Genomic DNA, 20,914 nt, shown 5'->3' with positions numbered 1-20,914 from the left:
TTATAGTAGTTTACCAGCTCCTAAACAATGATGGAGTTTTATTAACATATCAGGAATTTATGAATACATTTAAAATACCAGTTAAACCTAAGGAATTTGCATTTGTAACGGATGGAGTCCCTCAAAACGTTTTGATCCTTCTCAGAAGTGCATCACAGGAAAAAGATTAGAAATTTGAAGAGATCAAGAGTAAAATATGTATTGGTAATACAAATATTACACAAAATAGACTCTCAAATAACTATATTAGGAATATACTGACTAACATTGTTTACTCTCCGGCTCGCTTTTTCTAGTCTTCTGTATTTGGAGATGTGGATTGGCGTAAAGTTTGGTGAACAGTAGACAAATTCTATATTAATAACAAAGTAAAAGAGGTTTCTTCTGACATAATGCATAGAATATATACAGTAAAACACATGCTGGAACGAACGCTTTAAATTAGACATGGATTACTGATTTTTGTAAAGGTGAAAAGTTCTGTTTTGGATTGATGTGGAGCTTTATATTAAGAAAGAATTGGACATTTCTCTGCAGTTGAGTATACTTCAACGATCATGGATTAGAAAAAAGATCATGCATATTTCATACAACTGTTAATTTTAATGGGGAAGTTTCATATTCACAAAATGAAATGGTCAGGCTCCAAACCAGTCTTTTGTCACTTTATAAATGATTTGAAGCTGTGTTGTAAGGTCCTGTGTAACTGCACAGGTAAAAAGGCTATTAGAGCTCATAATATTGTAAACAGGTATACTGTTGTACAGAGTGACGCCCAACTGTGTTTTTTCCCCCTTTCCTGTTCTATTTTGTTACTGTCCTGGCAATTTCATCTTTTTCTATTTTTCCTTTGCATCACAATGTTTCTCATTGTATTGTTCTGATGTGTGGCATAATAATAATAAAAAAGAAAAAAAAAAACAGTTAATATGAGTTATTGTTCAGGTTTAGTGAAGGTACAAGTCAGTAAGAACTATGGTTTAGAAAGCAAACGATATGCTAGCAAACCTATGTGATAATGTTCAATAAAATGTTTCTGTCTTTGCCTCTCAAAAACAATGATTTTCAGTCAGTCTGCCACTTCCAAAGGATCATTCTGTCAGTAAAAGCACGTGTTAACCCATCAGTTCATCAAGACTAATATTATTATTGAGACCTATAAAACATTATTTCCGTATGTAATGTTTATTCATTTTATTTTGTCTTGCATGTCATGTAATTGGGTGTGTTAAACGCATCGTTGCAGCAGAGACGCGCTGACGCGAGCGCGTGTGACGCTCGTCTGGGATTTGTAGTTCTCCTGTCGCGTTCGCTCATTCGCTCCGCTGGTGGAAAAACTACATATCACAGACTTCCGCGAAACAATAAAGTTTGCCGACGAGCGGGGCGCTGGTCATTCCGGTGATGTGTCAGAGTCCGTGATACAGCGCGATCTCTCTCACAGCTCAATCATCGGTTTTTTGCGTTCAATTGCGTCGGGAAATGTCTGACGGTGGCGGAGGAGAGGACGGCGGCGGCGGGATGGAGGTTTCTGCCGCCGTGCAGACGGTGGCGGACCCGTCGGTTCTGCAGAAACACATCCGCAAGCTCGTGCCGCTGCTGCTGGAAGATGGCGGCGACGCGCCCGCTTCTCTCGAGAGCGCGCTGGAGGAGAAAAGCGCGCTCGAGCAGATGAGAAAGTTCCTCTCAGATCCTCAGATCCACTCGATTCTGGTGGAGCGGAGCGCGCTGAAAGGTTAAAAGTCGCACGACACGATCATCCGTTAAACGCACATGAGGGGTTAAAGCCGTTCACATGTATGATTAAGCTCGGGATTACATACATGTCAGCGTGTGGGTGCGGTTGTGCTGTGATTGTCATCCATGTGATTATGGTTTATTGTCTATCATTGTAGCCGGGTTTGTGTAGCCCCGCCCTGTTTGAGTCGCAGCTGTCAAATGTCAACATTACAGTTCGCCATTGTGTTAATTTCTGAAACGGTGTTGTGTAGAGACGGTCAGGCTGTTTGACTCTGTGGTAAATGTCAATAATAAATGATCGAAGCGCGTTCAGGGCGTGTTTGCTGCACTGCAGATCAGTGACATCACGATCGACGCCGTCGGCCTGCGGATACAAACCCTGTGCATTACAAACCGTTACAGTGATTTATTCTTACTGTTATGACAACGACGCGCTCTGAATGAGACACAACGATGCTCTGGGCTGTTTTCAGCGTGAATGTGTTCTTGTTTTAACTGTTGTGTTTGTGTTCTGACTCCAGGCGATACCACACGAACACCAGATACTGACTGTATTTATTTGGCTGCTGTCACCGTCACATGCTCCGTTTATTTTCTTCTGTTGGATTCACCTCAGATGATGTGTTGAATGTTCAGATAAAGAGCTGATGAATCACAAAAGGTTGTTTGTTTGTAACGGGACGCTTGTTGTTGATCCGCAGAGGATGTTGGTGATGAAGGTGAGGAGGAGCGCGAGTGCATTTCCTACAGTGTCAGCATCGACATCCATTACGGGCTCAAATCAAACAGGTAACGAGCTGAGCTCATTAAACGAGAACTTCACTACCAGAACAATAATTTACAGGTGATGTACTCGCCCCCTTGTCAACCAAGATGTTCTTTTTTTTTTTTTTTTTTTTTTTTTTTTTTTTTTTTTTTTTCTTCAGTCGATAATAAATTATGTGTGTATAGTGGACTTCTATGGTGCCCCCAAGTTTAAACTTCCAAAATACAGTTTCAATGCGGCTTCAAAGGCTCTAAACGATCCCAGCTGAGGAAGAAGGGTCTTATCTAGCGAAACGGTCAGTCATTTTCAAAACTAATTGAAAATGTATGTACTTTTTAACCTCAAACGCTCGTCTTGTCTAGCGCTGCGTGAACTCAGTACGGTCAATACAGTTAGGGTACGTCTAAAAACTCCAGTCTCGTTTTGTTCCCCAACTTCAAAATTGTCTTGCAGAAGTACCGACCCAGTGTTTACAAAGTGAACATGCAATGAAAATCAAAAACCCTTTACAAAAAAAGGTAAAACAGCGATATAGAACGATTTTGACATTGGAGAAGAAAACGAGACGGGAGATTTTCGACATTCCCTAACTGTATTGACCCGGAACACACAGACTACGCATGCGCATCGCAGATAAGAGACAAGATGAGCATTTGAGGTTAAAAAGTATATAAATTAATTTGTTTTGAAAATGACGATCGTTTCGTTAAATAAGACCCTTCTTCCTCGGATGGGATCGTTTAGAGCCATTTGAAGCTGCAGTTTAGAAGTTCAAACTTGCGGGCACCATTGAAATCCACTATATGGAGAGGAATTCTGGAATGTTTTCCTCAAGAAACAATTTCTTTACAACTGAAGAAAGACATGAACATCTTGAATGAGAAAGGGGTGAGTACATTATCTGTAAATTTTTGTTCTGGAAGTGGACTAATCCTTGGCTCTGATGTATGTTTGGGTTTTGTGGTTTTCTGATTAGAAATGCATGATTTTTTTTTTTTTCAGCCTGGCCCTGATCAAGCGGACAGGAGTGATCGACGCAGACAAACCCATCTCGACTCAGGTGCGAGTTCTGACTCTGAGTGAAGATTCTCCGTACGAGACGCTGCATTCGTTCATCAGCAATGCCGTGGCTCCGTACTTCAAGTCCTACATCCGAGAGTCTGGCAAAGCCGACAGGTAACGTCAGCTCTGAGCTTCGGAGAGCGTATTGCGTCTCGTTATCACACAAAATCAACACGTCATTGTTTCCGCTCAGGGATGGAGATAAAATGGCCCCTTCGGTGGAGAAGAAGATCGCAGAGCTGGAGATGGGTTTACTGCACCTGCAGCAGAACATCGAGATCCCCGAGATCAGTCTGCTCATCCACCCCATCATCACCAACGTGGCCAAGCAGTTCTACGAGCGCGGAGAGAAGCCCAAAGTCACGGACTTCGGTGATAAAGTGGAGGATCCGAGCTTCCTGAACCAGCTGCAGTCTGGGGTCAACCGCTGGATCCGGGAAATACAGAAGGTTTGAGACTCGCTGCTATGTTAATCATAACAATTAAAAATAGCGATGATGATCAGCGAATACCTCACCGTATGATGATGATGATGATTCAGCATATATGTGTGGCAAATGTGTGAGGACATTCTGAGGGTGCAAAAAAAATCAAAATATTGAGAAAATCTGAAATTTCAAGTTGTTCAATTGAAGCTCTTAGCAATGCATATTACTAATCCAAAAATTAATTATGTTTTATCGTTACCAAATTCTGTGTTCTAGCACGTATAATTATTTAAATGCATAAAAACAAGTTTCAGTTATTCCTACAATAGCCTTGTGAAATGTTTGTGTATTTGCATTTTTCCGGTTATAAAATATAGGCATACAGCATTAATGTAATTTATCTTCTAATTAAGATATTAATAATTAAATAAGGTTACATTCTTCTGAACAATTGTAATGTATTCCTGCCGTCCACGTTTTCCACGTCACGGAAGTCATATGGCCCTATATACCGGTTTTGTGGTCCAGGGTCACATATGTATTTTTTTATTTCTATTTTCATTTTGATTTTGTTTAAAGGTTCAGTAAATTGTTCCATTCATAGCCCTGATGATTAGCTTATCACGACAGCCGCAGGATTTCAGGTTTGCGCTTCCGTTTCTTTCAGGTGACTAAACTGGACCGAGACCCGGCGTCTGGAACGGCCCTGCAGGAGATCAGCTTCTGGCTGAACCTGGAGCGCGCCCTCAACCGCATTCAGGAGAAGAGGGAGAGTCCGGAGGTGCTGCTCACGCTGGACATCCTCAAACACGGCAAACGCTTCCACGCCACGGTCAGCTTCGACACCGACACAGGTGACGCGTCCGCTCGTGAATCGTCTCATGCTGTTATTCCACGATGGTCCGTGTTTCTGATGTTTGTGAACGGTTTTGTGTTTCTCTCAGGCTTGAAGCAGGCCGTGGAGACGGTGAATGACTACAACCCTCTGATGAAGGACTTTCCCCTCAACGACCTCCTGTCGGCCACCGAACTCGACAAGATCCGCCAAGCGCTGGTGGCCATTTTCACTCACCTTCGCAAGATCCGAAACACCAAATACCCCATTCAGCGCGCGCTGCGTCTGGTGGAGGCCATTTCCAGAGACCTGAGCTCTCAGCTGCTCAAAGTCCTGGGCACTCGCAAGCTCATGCACGTGGCGTACGAGGAGTTCGAGAAGGTATCGCTGATCTTACGGCGCTCGCTCATCCCGCGGTGACGCACGTGCAGGTCACGACTCACGCTCTCCTTCCTCCACAGGTGATGGTGGCGTGTTTCGAAGTCTTCCAGACGTGGGAGGACGAGTACGAGAAGCTGCAGGTGCTCCTGAGGGACATCGTGAAGAGGAAGAGGGAGGAGAACCTGAAGATGGTGTGGCGTCTCAGTCCGGCCCACCGTAAGCTCCAGGCCCGCTTGGACCACATGCGGCGCTTCAGACGACAACACGAGCAGCTGAGAGCCGTCATCGTTCGCGTGCTGAGACCTCAGGTATGAATCTAAAGTGAAAGTTTGATCTGTCAGATCAAAAATTAGCCTTGCCATTACGAGGTGATATTTGTAGAATTTTGTTTTTACCATTGTGAAGCTATTAATGTGAGCTAAAAGGTTTTGACTGTCCCCAGGTGTCTGCCGTCCCCCAGCACGCTCAGGGAAAGACGGCCGAGCCCGACGATATGAAGGTGGCTGAGGTGCTCTTCGACGCCGCAGACGTCAACGCCATCGAGGAAGTCAATCTGGCCTACGAAAACGTGAAGGAAGTGGACGGACTGGACGTCTCGAAGGAGGGAATGGAGGCCTGGGAAGCGGCCATGAAGCGCTACGACGAGCGCATCGACCGCGTGGAGACGCGCATCACGGCACGCCTGCGCGACCAGCTGGGCACCGCCAAGAACGCCAACGAGATGTTCCGCATCTTCTCTCGCTTCAACGCCCTGTTCGTGCGGCCGCACATCCGCGGAGCCATCCGAGAGTACCAGACGCAGCTCATCCAGCGCGTCAAAGACGACATCGAGGCTCTGCACGACAAGTTCAAGGTGCAGTACCCTCAGAGCCAGTCGTGCAAGATGAGCCACGTGCGAGACCTTCCTCCGATCTCCGGCTCCATCATCTGGGCCAAGCAGATCGATCGGCAGCTGACGGCCTACATGAAGCGCGTGGAGGACGTTCTCGGGAAGGGCTGGGAGAACCACGTGGAGGGACTGAAGCTCAAGCAGGACGGCGACAGCTTCCGCGCCAAGCTCAACACGCAGGAGATCTTCGATGACTGGGCTCGAAAGGTGCAGCAGCGCAACCTGGGCGTGTCCGGCCGCATCTTCACCATCGATAACACGCGCGCCCGCGGACGCACCGGCACCGTGCTGAAGCTCAAGGTCAACTTCCTGCCCGAGATCATCACGCTCTCCAAGGAGGTGCGCAACCTGAAGTGGCTGAGCTTCCGCGTGCCGCTGGCCATCGTCAACAAAGCCCATCAGGCCAATCAGCTGTATCCCTTCGCCATCTCGCTCATCGAGAGCGTCCGCACCTACGAGCGCACCTGCGAGAAAGTGGAGGAGAGGACGTCCATCTCGCTGCTCGTGGCCGGCCTGAAGAAGGAGGTGCAGGCGCTCATCACCGAGGGCATCTCTCTGGTCTGGGAGTCCTACAAACTCGACCCGTACGTCCAGCGTCTGGCAGAAACCGTCTTCAACTTCCAAGAAAAGGTTGGCTAACCCAAAACCAGTGAAACTAGAGTACCAATCAGAGGATTGGACACACACTCATTCTTTATCACTTGATCAGAAAACTTTACTGCAAAAAACTTATCTTTCTTAGTGTTTTTGTCTTGTTTCTAGTCAAAATATCTACAAATTCTTAAATTACAGTGCATTTACTAGATAAGCAAAATGACATAAGATGGGCTTTTATTTGACTTTTTTTAAATTTAATGCCTGGAAAACCCGTGAAAATAGCAATATTCCTGAAGAGGTGCTTGAAAAGTGCTTGAAGTGTCGAATTTTGTCAATAAGTGCATATCTTTCATGCAAAATTCATGCTATTCAAAAAAACATTTACTTTTTTTTTTTTTTTTTTTTTTTTTTTGCTTATTTTGGTTAATGTCAGAAAACAATCGAGCTAAGCAAATAGTAGTACTGATAGTGTCAAGTAAACTGGACTGAAGATGCAAAATGAGGAACAGATGAACCAAATCAGTTGGGTCATTTAATGCTGGAACCGCTCCAACTGATTCAAACTCGTGACTTCGATCATTAATTTTAAGCGATTCACTAGCAAAAACCAGATCAAATTAAAAAAGCCATTCATTTTCGAATATCAACATCACTTGTAATGATTTTGTAAAGCATGTGATGAGTGAAACAAAGTTTTTCGAATCTCCGAATCAGTTAAATCATTGCGTCGCGTATCGTGAGTCATGTTTCAGGACTTTAGACTGCATATCACGAATCATTTGATTCAGGTCAGCACTTTGAAGCACATATTGCAAATCATTTGATTTAGATTGGAACCGGTTTGTGAATCATTTAGCAAATTGAATGATTCAAATCTTATTTTTTTAAATCAAATCAGGACTTCAGAGTGTGGATCGTGAATTATTCGATTTAGATTGGAACTTCGGAGTGAGGATCACAAATCATTTGATTCAGATCAGGGTTTCGGAGCGTTTTTTTTTTTTTTTCCTTAAACAGTAGAAACCATCAAACTGTTAATGCAGTACAGTTTAAAAAAAAAAGACAGTATACATATAAAATTCCTTAAGGAAATATTTTATTAGTATATATTTGTGTTTTTTTTTTTTTTTGTATTGGAAATGGAAGACATTGTTTGATAAGTGAAATCTCTGATTGAATCCTTGAACATCAAAAAAGTAGTGCTTGAAAAGTCCTTGAAAGTCCTGAAAATTCTTTTCACAGCATCTGTCGAACCCTGGTAAGACATGTAGTCTTGTTTCCAAGGAAAATAAAACTAAAGTAAGTGCATTTTGCTTAAAATGAGCAAAACTGTCTGGCAATGGGGTAAGTAAGGTACTTTGTTTTAAGCAAAATGCACTTCATTTAGTTTTTTCCTTTGTAAATGTCTTGTCATTTTTTTTTTTTTTTTAATATTTTGACTAGAAACAAGACAAAAATACTTAATAAGATGAGCATTTTATTGCAGTGTTGAGAAAGATCACTGAAAAATCAAAACCAAAGCGTCAATTTGAAGTTAGGCTTTCATTTTATAATCTACGATTGAATTGCATATTAATATGGATACTTTTTGTGTAATCCTGATTTTATAATTAGGCTCTTTTGAAGAATGTTCTTAAATAAGAGCTATTTCACCAGTCTACAACATTTTTGTCATTATTTGATTCACTTTGTAGTGTTTAGGACCAGAGTGTTTATGGGTAACTGGTTAAAACAGAGTTCCTGATTGAAGTCTAAAATCAATTCAGTTGTGTGTCCATAATTCTGTTGGTGCTGTAGATATATAGTGTTCACAGTCAGAATGGAAAAAGAAAAGTGATTGTCATGTTGATTTGTGTGTAATTTCACTCGTAGGTGGATGATCTGCTTCTGATCGAGGAGAAGATTGATCTGGAGGTTCGCTCGCTTGAAACCTGCATGTACGAGCACAAGATGTTCACTGAGATCCTCAACCGCATCCAGAAGGCTGTGGACGACCTGAACCTGCACTCATACTCCAACCTGCCCATCTGGGTCAATAAACTGGACATCGAGGTGAGTTCAGCTGGACGGAAGCAGGGAAGACGCGTCTGTCCGTAGAGTCGTATTTGCTCAAACGTGATCGCGTTTCCTCCGCAGATCGAGCGCATCCTCGGAGTGCGACTGCAGGCGGGTCTCAAAGCCTGGACGCAGGTTCTCAGGGGACAGATGGAGGACAAGGCTGATGTGGACATGGACACCGAGGCGCCTCAAGTCAGTCACAAGCCCGGAGGAGAACCGAAAATTAAGGCAAGACTTCGTCGCGTAGTTTTGAGGCTGTCTGTGTCGATGATTCATAACTTCATGCCGAACTGTTTTCTTCGTCCAAACAGAACGTCATCCATGAATTGAGGATCACAAACCAGGTGATCTATCTGAACCCGCCGATCGAAGACTGCCGCTACAGACTTTACCAGGAGATGTTTGCTTGGAAGATGGTCATTCTGTCTCTACCCAGAATCCAGAGTCAGAGATATCAGGTCTGTGTGTTAGTGTTTGCTCTGCATTCATCTTCAGTTTTCAGCTTCTTCAGTGTTCATCCAAAAATGATCATTTTGTCATTATCAACTCTATCTCGAGTTGTTCCTAACCTTGCTGGTAAACAAATAAGTGTTCAATTTTTTATATATCTTTTAATATCATTTGTTTCAGATCAGGCTTGCGGAGTGGTTTCACAATTATTTTTTTCTGATTTTTTTTTTTTTTTTTTTTTAATTATTTTTTATTTTTTATTTTTTTTTTTAACTGACCAGTAGAGTGTATCTATTAAGGCAGTTATAAAAAGTTATAAAAAGAAAACAAAAATGAAAAAGTGTATGCAAATATAAATCCCTTAAAATATTAAAAAAAAAAAAAAAAAAAAAAAGAAAATGAACCGTGGTTTTAATTTGAAAGAAGACATTGATAAGTGAGATCTCTGATTGAAGTCCTTGAAAAGCAAAAAAGTAGTGCTCATTTTACAGTATCTGTACGAACCCTGAGTCTGGTTATTTATAAAGGTCCTCTTATTAACGTTTGCTCTTCACGCAGGTTGGTGTTCACTACGAGTTATCAGAAGAGGAGAAGTTCTACAGGAACGCTCTGACCAGAATGCCTGATGGTCCGTCTGCGCTGGAAGAAGCTTACAATGCTGTGAAGGAGATCGTCTCAGAAGTGGAGCAGTACGTCAAGGTAACGTCTTCCTTTTGAGCGAGCGAGCGAACCGTATTCAGACGCGAGCGGCCGGATTGACTGCGGTTGGTCTTTCAGGTGTGGCTCCAGTACCAGTGTCTGTGGGACATGCAGCCCGAGAACATCTATAACCGTCTGGGAGAAGATCTCAACAAGTGGCAGGCGCTGCTCGTGCAGATCCGCAAAGCTCGAGGCACGTTTGACAACGCAGAAACCAGGAAGGAGTTCGGACCGGTCGTCATAGACTACGGCAAGGTGAGGAGGAAACGGTTCGCGGTTCAGTCATGAGGTTTGTCTTTGCGAACGATCGCGCTGAACTGTGTCTTAACGTGCCGTTTAGGTTCAATCCAAGGTGAATCTGAAGTACGACTCGTGGCATAAGGAGGTGCTCAGTAAGTTTGGACAGATGTTGGGCAACAACATGCAGGACTTCCACTCGCAGATCTCCAAGGTGAGCGTCGAGCTCTGATGGGACGTGTTGTGTTTGTTTGCTCGAGTGAATGTGAACGTGTCTGATCTGTTCTGTGATCGTCTTCCAGTCTCGTCAAGAGCTGGAGCAGCATTCGGTGGACACGGCGAGCACCTCCGACGCGGTGACCTTCATCACGTACGTGCAGGCGCTCAAACGCAAGATCAAACAGTTTGAGAAGCAAGTGGATGTGAGTACAGTCTACCTCGTTCTGAGTCTTAAACACGATTCTGTGGAGGAAAAGTTACTAAAGTCTCTCGTCCCGCGCAGCTGTTCCGCAACGGCCAACGTCTGCTGGAGAAGCAGCGCTTCCAGTTCCCGCCGTCCTGGCTGTACATCGATAACATCGAGGGCGAGTGGGGCGCCTTCAGCGACATCATGAAACGCAAAGACACGGCCATTCAGCAGCAGGTGGCCAACCTACAGATGAAGATCGTGCAGGAGGACCGCGCCGTGGAGAACCGCACCACGGATCTGCTGTCCGACTGGGAGAAGACCAAACCCGTAGCGGTAGGTGTCTGGAAACGCTCCGAGAGCGGACGACTCTCGTTTTCGGGTCCGTTTCAGTGTTTGTCTGCTTGTTGTCGCTGTAGGGAAGCCTGCGTCCAGAGGAGGCGCTGCAGTCGCTCACCATCTACGAGGGCAAATTCGGCCGTCTGAAGGATGACAGAGAGAAGTGTGCGAAGGCCAAAGAGGCGCTGGAGCTGACGGACACGGGTCTGCTGAGCAGCAGTGAGGAACGAGTGCAGGTGCGTCACTACTGACGTTCTGTGCTTCAGAAGTGAACATGATGATATCAAACGGCCTTGTTGCATTTTATCAAGTGGAATGAGTGTTTTAAAGAGACACAAACCCACTAACAATCACAGAATTCATCAAAATCTATCCATGCTGTTAAAGTTTTGTTATTTACAGGCATTTCACGATAACCCTAGCGAATAGATATCAACATACTTTTCCCATTTGATTAATCACAGTACATTCAGTTCAAAACAGTACACAGTACCAAAACGTATCTATGAAATTTCACATTTTTAATATATCTTTATTATCTTTTCACACAATTCAAAAAACAAAATACTTTTTTCTACTTATTTCAGTTAATAAAACTATTAAAAAAAATAAACACAAAAAAACCTGAATAAAAGTAGTGAGCTAAGCCAGTAGTAGTGTTGACAGTGTCATGTAAACATGACTGAAGAGGCAAAAAAAAGGAACAGATGGAACTGAATCAGTTGAGTGAGTCATTTACACTGGAACCACTCTTCTTTTTGAATTTTGACATTGCTTGTAACAATTTTAAAAAGCACGTAGTGATGTTTCGAAGCGCTCCAATCAGATCGCAGATCATTCGATTCAGTTTGGGACTTCAGATTGCGTATCGCTAATGATTTGATTTAGATTGGGACTTCGGATTTGGCTTTGGAACTACGCATATCATGAATCATTTGATTTAGATCGAAACTTTGGAGCGTGGAGCACAAATCGTTGATCGTTTATTACTCAAGTCAGGAAATACTGTCAGCAGACCAAAAACACACAAAGTCACCAAGTTTTTAGGAGTAAATGTCGTGTAAGTCAGTGTGAATGAACTATGCACAAATCTTCAGAATATAGAGAATAATAAAACTGTCTCGTTTGGTGTTTGTAAGAGGAAAAAACTCACAACACACAAATAGCTTAAGTGCAGTAAAATTTAAATGTGTATTTTGGGTGTTGTCTTTCCACTAGTCTGAATGATGATGTGATAGGGGAGCAAAATGGACTTCAAAACTGACCAATGCATGAAAACACACTGGGTTTAATTAGTTTAATATTTAATATCACGTATCATTTTGAGATCAGACTTTCCATTGATGACCCTGTTCTGCTCGTATCGCTCTTGTTAATGTCATGTTTGTGGTGTTCGTCAGGTGGCTCTGGAGGAGCTGCAGGATCTGAAGGGCGTTTGGTCGGAGCTGTCGAAGGTCTGGGAGCAGATCGATCAGATGAAGGAGCAGCCGTGGGTGTCCGTGCAGCCGCGTAAGGTGAGCGACGCACCTGCCGTCTCTTGTGACTCGCACCCGAGCGTCGGTTTCACTGAGTCCGTGTTCTTTTTCTGTACAGCTGCGCCAGAGTTTGGACGCTCTCCTCAACCAGCTGAAGAACTTCCCCGCTCGTCTGCGGCAGTACGCATCCTACGAGTACGTGCAGAGACTGCTCAAAGGATACATGAAGGTGAGCCGGTCCCCTCCTAACATGTGACCCTTAGGACGCCGGGATGGAGCCGGCGAAACGCTTAAACCGTTATCTGTGTCGATCTACAGGTGAACATGCTGGTGATCGAGCTGAAGTCGGAGGCGCTGAAGGATCGTCACTGGAAGCAGCTGATGAAGCGTCTGCATGTGAACTGGGTTCTGTCGGAGCTGAGTCTGGGTCAGATCTGGGACGTGGACCTGCAGAAGAACGAGATGGTGGTGAAGGACGTGCTGCTGGTGGCGCAGGGAGAGATGGCTCTCGAGGAGTTCCTCAAACAGGTCAGCAGACCGTGACACACCTGTGTGTGTGTGTGTGTGTGTGTGTGTTAGAGATGTGTGTGTTCACACACGCTTTTCTATTCACTGCAGATTCGTGAAGTGTGGAACTCGTACGAGCTCGACCTCGTCAACTATCAGAATAAGTGTCGTCTGATTCGCGGATGGGACGATCTGTTCAACAAAGTCAAGGAGCACATCAACAGCGTCTCTGCTATGAAACTCTCACCCTACTACAAGGTACCGAACAGAACCAGAGCAACAATACGTTAGAAACGATGCGTCATGGCAGTTCCTCCGTTACACGTCTCTGTTCTCGTCAGGTGTTCGAGGAAGACGCTCTGAGCTGGGAGGACAAACTGAACCGCATCATGGCTCTGTTCGACGTCTGGATCGACGTGCAGCGCCGATGGGTTTACCTGGAAGGCATTTTCACGGGAAGCGCTGACATCAAACACCTGCTTCCGGTGGAGACGCAGCGCTTCCAGAGGTCAGCGGCCGATTACATTACACGAATGTGCTGAAGAACGCAGGCTTTGAACCTGAACGTGTGTCTCGTTTGATTTTACAGCATCAGCACGGAGTTTCTGGCCCTGATGAAGAAGGTGACCAAGTCTCCTCTGGTCATGGACGTCCTGAACATTCAGGGGGTTCAGAGGTCACTGGAGAGACTTGCTGATCTGCTGGGAAAGATCCAGAAAGCACTGGGAGAATATCTGGAGAGAGAGCGTTCGTCTTTCCCCAGGTCAGACATTTTGACTTTACAATATCAGCCGTCCAGTGTCTGTTAAACATTAGCGCCAATGGAAATGTGTCAGTCAGGGTTCGTACGAGGTGCGTAAAGTGCTTGAATTTGATTTTCTGAAATTGGAAGCCTGGAAAACTCTTGAAAAAAGCAACATTCCTGATAGGGCTGCACGATAAATCGCATGTGATTGTGAGGCGCGCTTAGTCAGTGAAGCCGGTTCTTTGATTAGTAGTAAAGCTCCATCAGCTGGAGCGGCAATTAATGCACAGAGCCGTAGATCACTGACAAGCTACGCAAAATCGCGCTCCTAATCGAATGTGATTCATCTGCGATTATGAGTGCGATTTTTGCGTAGCTTGTCAGTGATTTACGGTAGGGATGCACGATATTATCGGACTGATATATCGGAATCGGCCGATAATGACTTCAAATGTAAATATCGGCATCGGCCCGATATGAAAAATTATGCCGATATGTTTTGCCGATAAGATGAATATGTTAACTCACATGTGCTAAGGGTGTGCTAGGGATTAGATCACGTCAGCAGTGTGGCTCATTCTTGAAGCAAAGTTTTGACTGAATGAGGAGTAGATTCACTGTTTTGTATCGCTGCATTTAAACTGAGAATACACATACAGAATGATGCATAGCAATAGCACGTGCAGTGGCAGCAGCGGCTATAGGAGAAAGCGCGCCGTTGTTCCATTTGGGATAATTTACTGTTGCCTGTTTCATATCCAGTCACTAGATCGCTAAATGCACATTTAAATGGTTTTATGGTGCTCTTTGTTGTATTTTGAAACCCAATGGCTGTGTTTGCACATGACATGATCTGCATTTAAAATAAAAAGTAATTACGGCGCGCGGTCAGTGAATTCTCTTTCTTCGGCGGCGCGACGGCAAAACACACTGTTGCTCATATGAAACATTTTTCGTGAATATGACACAAGTGAGGTACAAAGCATTCTTTATAAGTTAAATAATTGGTTAGCAGGCAAATGTTAGTAGCGACCATACTTTTGGATTCATGCAGTTCGAGCCAATACATTTAAAGCCATAAGCGGCTGTGTGTCCTGTTTTCCCGGTTGGTCACGAATTGCCACAAACTTAATAATATTTATAGTTTCTTTTCACAAATCATCACCGTCTCACCCTTTAATTTCGCAGGTTTGTTTTCTTGTCATTTACTTTTAATCCATGTTGTCGGATCATTTATGCGGGTAAACTGCGTGTGGGAAATAAAAGATTTCGTGGCAATAAATTAAGAATTCGTTAATACGACTTTTTAATTCGTTCCCTTATTTTACAAATTAATAAATTAATAAAACGTAGGAACGAATTAACAAGTTGTAGGAAATAATTATGTTCGTGTCCCGCAGCCCTGTCAGAGCGCAGTGCACCGTATAAAATAATTAGAAATTATAATTAAACATGACTTAGTGACTACATTTCTATTACTTTCTTTCCATGTTGAATGCCTTTGTATTGCAGGGCTCTAGAATGATCAAAACTGTCACTTTTTTTTTTTTTTTTTTTTTTAAATGTGCAAGTTAAAATTTGACGTGGTCGCACTGCTCCATACAGCGCGGGTTACAGAGTTACAAAGCCGTGGCATATTCAGGATTTCACTGTTAGTAGAGTCGGGTACAAAGCCTGGTTTGTATTTGTAGTGTCAGCATAGCCAGGACTATTCTGGAAACTATTCTGGCGGATGGCGGACGGAGGATTTGGTTTTCGAGTAGGGTAAAAGACCGCTTGTTAAACCAGAGAAGGTAAACATGTTGGTATTCTTGTGCAAAAAAAGTGTACTGTTTTGCCAGTTGGTCACGAATTGCCACATAACTTAATATTTTTATTTTCCCAAATCCTCACCGTCTCACCCTTTAATTTCTTAGGTTTATTTTCTTGTCATTCACTTTTAATCCATGTTTTCGTATCTCTTACTGTGATAAATTGCGGGTGGGAAATAAAATATTTCGTGGGAATAAATTAACAATTCATTAATACTACATATTAATTCGTTCCCTCATTTTACAAATTAATAAATTAATAAATCATAGGAACGAATTAAGAAATTGTAGCAATGAATTATGTCCTGTTCATGTCCCGCAAAGCACCCTCACAGTCACCCAGTTTAGTTCTACTTTTCTGTTTTCGTTTTGAAATGTTGTATTCAGATTGCGAATTCGAAAGTGAAAGCATCTGAAGTTCGGCTTATAACATAGCAAAAGTGAACTTAATTTACAAAATTCAGATCATAAATAATGCTAGTCTACTGATGAAAAAGAAGGGATTGAATGTAAACCACGCATTACTATTTATTTAATCCTAACGAATAAGTTATTGTTAAAAACTAACTTTCCAAATAAAATGATATATATCGGTATCGGTATCGGTATCGGCCAAAATGAGATGAAAAAATATCGGCATATCGGATATCGGCAAAAATCCAATATCGTGCATCTCTAATTTACGGCTCTGTGCATTAATTGCCGCTGAACGCCAGCTCCAGCTGAACACACGTGATGGAGCTTTACATCCGTAAACGCATATCTTTCATTTGATTCAGATCGGAACTTGAGCGGGTTTGTGAATCATTTTGCGGTGATTTGTGATGCGCTCTGAGTCCTGATCTGAAATGATGGCACGTGAATCCTTATTCCGCTCAAGACTTCAGATCGCAAATCTTTTGATCGGTCCGGGAGTTCAGAGAGTATTTTATTAAAATAGTAGAAGTGTAGTAACTGTTTTTTGTATAACCACAGTTTTAATACAAATACCATGAATACCAAATACCATAACTATGGTTAAACTGGTTGGTGTAGTGAAAAGATGGTTAATTTGTGGTTACCATGTGCTTCACTTTATTTTTGCCATTTTGTTTTACCAGTATGTTTTTATTTATCTGTTTATGTTTTTAGAATTTGAAAGACATTATTTGATATGTGAGATCTCTGTTTGAAGTAGTGCTCAAGTCCTGGAATTTCATTTTACAGAATCTGTGCGAATCCTGGTCAGAAATCCAGGAAACTGGCTAGTTTTCTGATGTGTCTTTGTCTTGTTGGTTTGTCTGTCTTCTCTTTTCTCGTAGCCCTTTAATATGATGTGTTAACCACTGATTTAATGAACACAAACCGCTTTCAAAATTGTGCATTTCAGTAGTTTTTGAAAGATTAGCAGTTTTTGCACTGCTGTAATGAAAATGTTGGTTGTGTTGTTTAGCGGGTAAAATAATTTGCAGCCTTTATTTCAGCGATCGTACGGTCACGGTTGTCTAAACACTAAAGACTCAACATCATTTCTGTTTCCCGCAGGTTCTACTTTGTTGGTGATGAAGATTTGCTGGAGATCATCGGCAACAGTAAGAATGTGGCCAAACTGCAGAAACACTTCAAGAAAATGTTCGCTGGAGTTTCAAGCATCCTGCTGAACGAGGACAACACGGAGGTGCTGGGCATCTCATCCCGAGAGGGAGAGGAGGTACGACATGTCCAGAGAGAGACGTCTGGATCTACAGCATGTTATATGTTTGTTTGTTTGGTTGAAAAGTCAGATCTACGAAAGACATTAGTGTCATTATTCATATGAATGTTAGTCGTCTTCATGAATGTGACACTGGGACTGTTGTTTTCAGGTGTTCTATAAAACACCAGTGTCCATCACGGAGCATCCGAAGATCAACGAGTGGCTGACGCTGGTGGAGCGTGAGATGCGGGTGACGCTGGCCAAACTGCTGGCCGAGTCCGTCACGGAGGTGGGCGCCTTCAACAAGGGCACCGGCATCGACCTGAGCACCTACATCAACTGGATCGACCGATACCAGGTAACCCGTCCTCCGAGACTAAACCAACATCTGTTCAACACGTCAACACGAATGCTTAACCTCCGTCTCTGCTGCGTTCAGGCCCAGCTGGTGGTTCTGTCCACCCAGATTGACTGGTCTGAGAACGTGGAGAACGCTCTGACCACCATCAACGGCGGGGACAACATGGGTCCGATGCAGGCTGTGCTGGGCAACGTGGAGGCGACGCTCAACCTGCTGGCCGACACCGTTCTGATGGAGCAGCCGCCGCTGCGCAGGAAGAAGCTGGAGCATCTGGTGAGGACGTGAAAAATGTGTGAATCTGGAGATGAAAGGATTAGTTCACTTCCAGAACACAAATGTACAGATAATGTACTCACCCCTTTGTCATGCAAGATATTTGTGTCTTTCTTTCTTTAGTCGTAAAGAAATTGTTTTTTATGGAAAATGTTTTTTTCTCCATACAGTGGACTTCTATGGTGCCCGTGAGTTTGAACTTCCAAAATGTTGTTCAAATGCAGCTTCAAGTGAGTCTAAACGACCCCAGCCGAGGGAAAAAGGGTCTTATGTAGCGAAACGATCTGTCATTTTCAAAACAAATCGATCAAATTGAAGATCAAACACCTTTTACAAAAAAAAGTAAAACAGCGATGTAGGGTGATTTTGAAGTTTTTTTTTGACATACCCTAACTGTATTGACCCAGGAAAAAAAGAAAGCATTTGAGGTTAAAAAGTCTAAAAATTGTTTGTTTTGAAAATGAACAATCGGCTGGGATAGTTTAGAGCCCTTTGAAGCTGCAAGTTCAAACTCGGGGCACCATAGAAGTCCACTATACGGAGAAAAGAAAGAAAAACATGAACATCTTGGAGGACGAGGGGGTGAGTAAACGATCTGTACATTTTTGTTCTGGAAGTGGACTTCTTTAATGCGGTTTGAGTTGGCATTCATGGTGCAGAAAAGAGTCTTGTCCTGCTTATAGTTTTCAGAGTAGGTTTTTGACTCGTAAGCGAGCACTAACCCCACGAAATGAGCAAAAACAGCAATACCAGGCTTTCTGTGGGTCTTAAAAAGATGTTAAATCAAAGCAGAATATTTTGAAATCAAAAGGCATGGTGTAAAAATTTCCTAGTATTTTTGTCTTTTTCAAGTGTAAATATCTAACATTGTTAAATCAAGATAGAATTGCTCGAGTTTGTGAAGCATCAGTATTTTCCATGAGCGCTGTCTGATGATCTGGAGCTGTAGATGTGTCCGTGAGTTGCAAGATGCGTGATTTTCTTTTCTTTTTTTCCTCCATAGATCACAGAGTTGGTTCATCAGAGAGACGTGACCAGAACTCTGATCAAGAACAAGATCGACAACCCCAAATCCTTCGAGTGGCTCAGTCAGATGCGCTTCTACTTCGACCCCAAGCAGACCGACGTCCTCCAGCAGCTCTCCATTCAGATGGCCAACGCCAAGTTCAACTACGGCTTCGAGTACCTGGGCGTGCAGGAGAAGCTGGTGCAGACGCCGCTGACCGACCGCTGCTACCTGACCATGACGCAGGCGCTGGAGGCCCGTCTGGGAGGATCGCCCTTCGGTCAGTGTGTCAACATGGCCTTTCCTCCTAAAGTCGAGCATGTAGATGTGTGCACGTGAGCTGAATGTGAAGTGTGCGGTGATGACGGATGTTCTTGTTCTGTAGGTCCTGCTGGAACGGGAAAGACCGAGTCTGTCAAAGCTCTGGGTCATCAGCTGGGCCGCTTCGTCCTGGTCTTCAACTGCGACGAGACCTTTGACTTCCAGGTACGGTTGGCATCACAGGATGTGTGTCAGGGTCAATAACAGCTCTTTGATCACGGGGTTTCACCATGTCTTGTCTTGCAGGCGATGGGCCGCATCTTCGTGGGTCTGTGTCAAGTGGGCGCGTGGGGCTGTTTCGACGAGTTCAACCGTCTGGAGGAGCGCATGCTGTCTGCCGTGTCTCAACAGGTTCAGTACATCCAGGTGGCGCTGAGAGAACACAGCAACCCCAACAGAGACCGCAGTACGTGCACGAAACGATCAGAACGCCATGACGTGGATGACGACCCCCGTGTGAGTCATGTGATCAGTGTGGCTTTGCTCTCGTGTGTTCAGGTGTGCCCGTCACCACAGAGCTGCTGAACAAACAGGTGAAGGTGAGTGCTGAGATGGCCATCTTCATCACCATGAACCCCGGTTACGCCGGACGCTCCAACCTGCCCGATAACCTCAAGAAGCTCTTCAGGAGTTTGGCCATGACTAAACCCGACCGGCAGCTCATCGCTCAGGTCATGCTGTACTCGCAGGGATTCCGCACCGCCGAGATCCTCGCCAAGAAGATCGTTCCGTTCTTCAAGTACGTTCGTGTCTGGATGAGGACGCCGGTTCTGCTCGTTGTTGTACGTGTGTGAAGTCGTAACGTAACCCCGCTTTGGTCTGTCGTTGCAGGTTGTGTGACGAGCAGCTGTCGTCTCAGTCTCACTACGACTTTGGTCTGCGAGCGCTCAAGAGCGTGCTGATCAGCGCCGGAAACGTCAAGCGAGAACGCATCCAGAAAATCAAACGAGAGAAGCGCGAGCGCGGCGAGGACGTGGATGAGAACGAGATCGCTGAGAACCTTCCAGAGCAGGAGGTGAGATGAGCGAACGGAAGCAGAACGAGCCTGAAACTGAAGACTGTTAAAGGCATTTTACTACTGTAATGTGGTGTTTCATGAGAGTTGATAGTCAAACGTGCCTCTATATTACAGGAGAGTGAGCGATTGGAAAAATAAGTAAAGTCTTCAAAATGTGTTCCTATAGCTCTTTTCACAAACCTTGGCTGGTCTTTTAACAGGTCTCCCAGCTTGGCCAGCTAAAAATTGGCCAAAACCACTTTAAACTACTTGAAAACCAGCCTGGGAGACCAGCTAAAGCAGCTGTTCAGCTTAGGCTGGTTTTAGCTGTAGTGAGTTGTTAAGCTTTGTTACAGCAATAAATAGCTCAGATGCACCATAGGGCTCTTTATGTATAAGATTTGACCCCCTCAATGAAAGTCTATGGGATTTTAGGTGGCTTTGATAGTCTGGTTTTCGAAAACCGTAAGCTGGATGAGTTAGAAAAGATATAGCAACCAACTACAGACCAGTCTGAAGGTCTGACCCGAGTTTGGTGGTTGTAGCTTTTAAGCTGTAAGAGGAGATACTGAGTTTTGGCTCAGAAGAAGAAATGTTGTGTTATATAGCAGATCAGTAAATTGTCTTTCTCAAGCACACTTAATCAGTCGTGCTTCAGCAGAGAACTTTATTTTATGTGACATTTTATCTTTTATATTTTGGTATCTTATTATCGTTTTGATAAAAGCTTATGAAGATTAATGTGTAGCTTTCACAGTAAAATCAGGAAGATGAATGAAAGACAACAGACTTTGTTTGGTGTCATGTTGACAGTCATGTGAGTTTAAAGGGTAAACCCATTGCTTGTTATTGTCAT

General features: G+C 43.8%; 1 protein-coding gene across 2 annotated transcripts in view; it reads left to right on the top strand.

The window, feature by feature from the left end:
- Positions 1-1,386: 1,386 nt before the first annotated feature.
- dync1h1 (dynein, cytoplasmic 1, heavy chain 1) overlaps positions 1,387-20,914 on the top strand; it is a 44,406-nt gene continuing 24,878 nt past the window's right edge. For both annotated transcript variants that reach the window (XM_051134219.1, XM_051134220.1), the window contains exons 1-31: positions 1,387-1,735; positions 2,442-2,529; positions 3,509-3,682; positions 3,762-4,017; positions 4,664-4,850; positions 4,941-5,212; positions 5,293-5,520; positions 5,655-6,731; positions 8,571-8,750; positions 8,835-8,984; positions 9,068-9,214; positions 9,765-9,905; positions 9,984-10,160; positions 10,246-10,356; positions 10,445-10,564; positions 10,645-10,884; positions 10,968-11,123; positions 12,288-12,401; positions 12,481-12,591; positions 12,681-12,890; positions 12,981-13,127; positions 13,211-13,377; positions 13,459-13,632; positions 16,950-17,115; positions 17,270-17,458; positions 17,540-17,734; positions 18,738-19,020; positions 19,126-19,226; positions 19,308-19,467; positions 19,560-19,800; positions 19,893-20,076. In XM_051134219.1, the coding sequence (XP_050990176.1) occupies positions 1,483-1,735; positions 2,442-2,529; positions 3,509-3,682; positions 3,762-4,017; positions 4,664-4,850; positions 4,941-5,212; positions 5,293-5,520; positions 5,655-6,731; positions 8,571-8,750; positions 8,835-8,984; positions 9,068-9,214; positions 9,765-9,905; positions 9,984-10,160; positions 10,246-10,356; positions 10,445-10,564; positions 10,645-10,884; positions 10,968-11,123; positions 12,288-12,401; positions 12,481-12,591; positions 12,681-12,890; positions 12,981-13,127; positions 13,211-13,377; positions 13,459-13,632; positions 16,950-17,115; positions 17,270-17,458; positions 17,540-17,734; positions 18,738-19,020; positions 19,126-19,226; positions 19,308-19,467; positions 19,560-19,800; positions 19,893-20,076 (6,399 nt within the window). In that variant the 5' untranslated portion in view covers positions 1,387-1,482. The remainder of the gene's footprint in view (positions 1,736-2,441; positions 2,530-3,508; positions 3,683-3,761; positions 4,018-4,663; positions 4,851-4,940; positions 5,213-5,292; positions 5,521-5,654; positions 6,732-8,570; positions 8,751-8,834; positions 8,985-9,067; positions 9,215-9,764; positions 9,906-9,983; positions 10,161-10,245; positions 10,357-10,444; positions 10,565-10,644; positions 10,885-10,967; positions 11,124-12,287; positions 12,402-12,480; positions 12,592-12,680; positions 12,891-12,980; positions 13,128-13,210; positions 13,378-13,458; positions 13,633-16,949; positions 17,116-17,269; positions 17,459-17,539; positions 17,735-18,737; positions 19,021-19,125; positions 19,227-19,307; positions 19,468-19,559; positions 19,801-19,892; positions 20,077-20,914) is intronic.

The sequence above is a fragment of the Labeo rohita genome, chromosome 17 (genome assembly GCF_022985175.1).
Source record: "Labeo rohita strain BAU-BD-2019 chromosome 17, IGBB_LRoh.1.0, whole genome shotgun sequence".
In the NCBI taxonomy this organism is placed as follows: Eukaryota; Metazoa; Chordata; class Actinopteri; order Cypriniformes; family Cyprinidae; genus Labeo; species Labeo rohita.
Note: the sequence above shows the minus strand (reverse complement) of the source record. Positions and strands in the feature narration are given on the sequence as shown.